Source organism: Anneissia japonica, unplaced genomic scaffold (assembly GCF_011630105.1).
Source record: "Anneissia japonica isolate Jap-2015-1 unplaced genomic scaffold, ASM1163010v1 scaffold287869_len1821871_cov162, whole genome shotgun sequence".
In the NCBI taxonomy this organism is placed as follows: Eukaryota; Metazoa; Echinodermata; class Crinoidea; order Comatulida; family Comatulidae; genus Anneissia; species Anneissia japonica.
The window spans coordinates 1,093,998-1,097,140 of NW_022741034.1; the positions used below are offsets into that span (position 1 = coordinate 1,093,998).

The window sequence follows — 3,143 nt, forward strand, 5'->3', positions numbered from 1 at the left end:
ATAGCAATGGTCTATAATCATAGACCAGTAGTGCCGCTGTCTCTTATACACATCTAGATGTGTATAAGAGACAGCTATGTATACACTACACTACGTATACATGCAATGTATACAATGCAAATGTTACTCCCATGTCAAACAATATAAACTGGTAAATAATGGGAGTGTAGTAAAATCAGTGGCGTATTTAGGGGAGGATGCACCCCCACCTTAGTAGCCTTCTTCCCCCTCCCACATTGAAAATGTTTGAAGCAAAAAAAAAATCATGCTCAAGTAGTTAAAAAATCACTTCATATCACCTTATTTTGCAAGCTAGCTCCCCACCTCACATCAAGCCCCCACTTCAAATTCAAGCTCCCATTAGTTCCTCCACCCCCACATTCAAGACTCCTAAATACATCAATGAAAACCTGACTAGATTCAAACCATACCTCCACGCTAGTAAAAGTGTGCAGTCTGCTAGAATAGCCATCTTGGCTAATTCTTTCAATGGATGTCTAGGATCTTTCTGAAATTAACAAAAAGGTTTCATATGTTACAAAATGTCCAAATGTTAATTTCTCTTGGACATCAATTCTATAGTATTTTGTGCCGGCCTTTTTACTTCTTGCTTTTCTGTTAGCCCACGAGTGGGATGCTACTGTCAGTGGCATGCCACAACTAGACACATGTCAGACCGCCACAATTTCATTGACTTTAACAATGGACCACAGTCTGAAAATAGAACCAGGGAGCAACAGCATTAGAAACCCCATACAGTAATTTGAAATGGTATAATTCAAAGACTTCCCTTACTATATCAACTTGCACCAGCAGTAACCTCAGCTCGAACATGTTGCTAAGTGATTTTAATCTGCCATGGATATAATTAGGATTCAGAAGATGGTACCGCAAGCTATAAAAACAAACAAAATACCATTGCAATCACAAAACCAAATTGGTCAATTATATACTGCCAACTTCTATGGGTTTTATTTCTTCAGTGTGAAATACACAATGGTCCCACTAAAGAAAGAAGTCCTTTAGTTGATAAATTGGGCAGAAACACAGAAATCTCCTGCACACCACGATTGCTCACAGGACCTCCAATTACAGACCACTTCTGGGACCATGACCTTAAGTAGTCTTGGTCTCTAATTAGAATAATAAATATAAAAGACATCTGTCAAATATGGGACCACAGAAAAGTGGTCTTTACTTGGAGGTGGTCTTTAATTGGAGGGAGACCTGTATTTAAAAAAAAATCAAAACAAAACTGGGGGGTTTCAGATTGCAACAAAATTGGAGAATTTGTGTAATGCCGGTCCAAGACAATTGGAAGTTGTCTCACTTTGGAGGTCATCCGGCTACATATGTATTTCTTATCTGGTTCTTATTGTCTTTCGTCACATCATTTTACAAGCGTGGTAACTTACCTCAAATACAGCGCACATGATGTTTTCCCCATTATATAATCCGGAACAATTTCACGGTATTCATATGGAACATTCCTCACATGTTTCAGAATAGGATTACCTCGCTAAAATGGAAGGTATACAGTATAAGAGAGCAAGATGAAAAATGCAATTCACAATTCGAGAAAAAATAATAAGTATAAAAACAATATAAAAAAAGATTTAATTTAAGTAAATTTTGAGACTGTGTGTATCATAAATTAGCCACCAGTATTAGGTTTTGTGTAACGTAAATAAACGTAAACCTATTTTTACAGATGCTGAGACGCGTGCGGAATATTCGTCGTTCGATTCTCCAACTTTCACGATCTAGGCCTAGGTCTTGCCATTGCACTGTTGAATTAATCAGCAGAACGCTATGATGAAAATGATTTAAGACCGTTTTAAGCCTCCTCCGAGTAGGCTTTAATATCTAAGACGGCTAACTGGTTAGACTGCGGTATAGCAATGGTCTATAATCATAGACCAGTAGTGCCGTCCCGATTATAGCTGGCTAACCATTAAGACCATCTAAAGTCCGCTTAGAGCAACCCGCCCCTGAACTTAATACAGAAGAATGTCATACCTGCTTGGGGTGCACAATGAGACAATTGGATGAGACAGGCTTTGTGTTCACAACTACAGCATCGGCTGGTATCCTGAAATTAATTATGTTATGAGAATTAATAAAAACAAAAACACAGCAAAACATAAAAACAACAAAATAACAAAAACAACTCAAGTATTTTTAGCATGTATCTCGCTAATTAATGGAAGGTTTGGCGCAGTGGGAATGGTTTGGTTTCCCAGCCTTGAGGTCTGGGTTTCAATCCTTCACTGTGCATTTCGCTTGCAAGGCACTCTATTTTCATTGCTTCAGTCTACCCTGCTGTATCAATGGGTACCAAATTGCTGGGAGTTAAACCTGCGGTGGACAAACGTCCTACCCGGGGGGAGGGGAGATATTGCACGCTCAACCGATTCATGCTAAAGCAACTGGGGGTAAGCTTCAACCCTATGAGCCCTAGTGGCTTGATAAGGATTTACTATCTCGATAATTAGGAGGCCAAGAGTAAAAAATTGTGAAAATGAGGTAGATTCTCGGTTGATTTAAAAGGAAATACTTCTAGGCACTACACTAAATAACAATATGCTATGCCAAGATATCTATCAGTGAACATACTTAAACTTACACTGTTGGCTTTTCTGGCACCTTTGGCTCTTCATACTGTGTACTTTCCTTCAAGGCAGCAAATTTTGCAACAAATCCGGAGCCTACCTTGTTACCAGTTGATATAGAACTAAATTTTCCTGTCTCAGGAGCCAATGAGGTTGCCCTGGACTGGCCATCTAACCCAGGAGGGTTTGATTCTGAATGAGAGGTGCTGGATTGACCATCTCCAGATGATTCATGGGTAATAGTCAAGTGAGATATTTTTACATCTGTGCTTACTATAGATGGAACTGATCTATTTTGTGTCTCTTCTGCTTGAACTGGTGGTTTGTGAGTTGGTGCATGACTGTTGGAAGAGTCGTTGCCGTTTGCTTTTGTTGAGCAATCCGCAGCAGAAGTAGATGGTTTACTTTCATTTTCTTTAACACTTTTTCGAGATTTGAAATATGATTTTACCTAGAAGAAATAATTAAAAAAAATAAGATACAAATGGTTAACATCATGTCGCAAAGATTTTTGTAGTCTCTAGTTAGAGC

At 38.8% G+C, this 3,143-nt stretch overlaps 1 protein-coding gene across 1 annotated transcript in view; it reads right to left on the reverse strand.

Annotated features, from left to right (window-relative positions):
• The window catches only part of LOC117118506 (DNA excision repair protein ERCC-1-like), an 8,406-nt gene that overhangs the window by 3,104 nt on the left and 2,159 nt on the right, over positions 1 to 3,143 (reverse strand). Inside the window, exons 2-6 of the mRNA XM_033263113.1 lie at positions 2,627 to 3,063; positions 2,020 to 2,092; positions 1,416 to 1,519; positions 796 to 895; positions 432 to 508 (exon numbers count right to left, since the gene is read on the reverse strand). Coding sequence (XP_033119004.1) covers positions 432 to 508; positions 796 to 895; positions 1,416 to 1,519; positions 2,020 to 2,092; positions 2,627 to 3,063 — 791 coding nt within the window. The remainder of the gene's footprint in view (positions 1 to 431; positions 509 to 795; positions 896 to 1,415; positions 1,520 to 2,019; positions 2,093 to 2,626; positions 3,064 to 3,143) is intronic.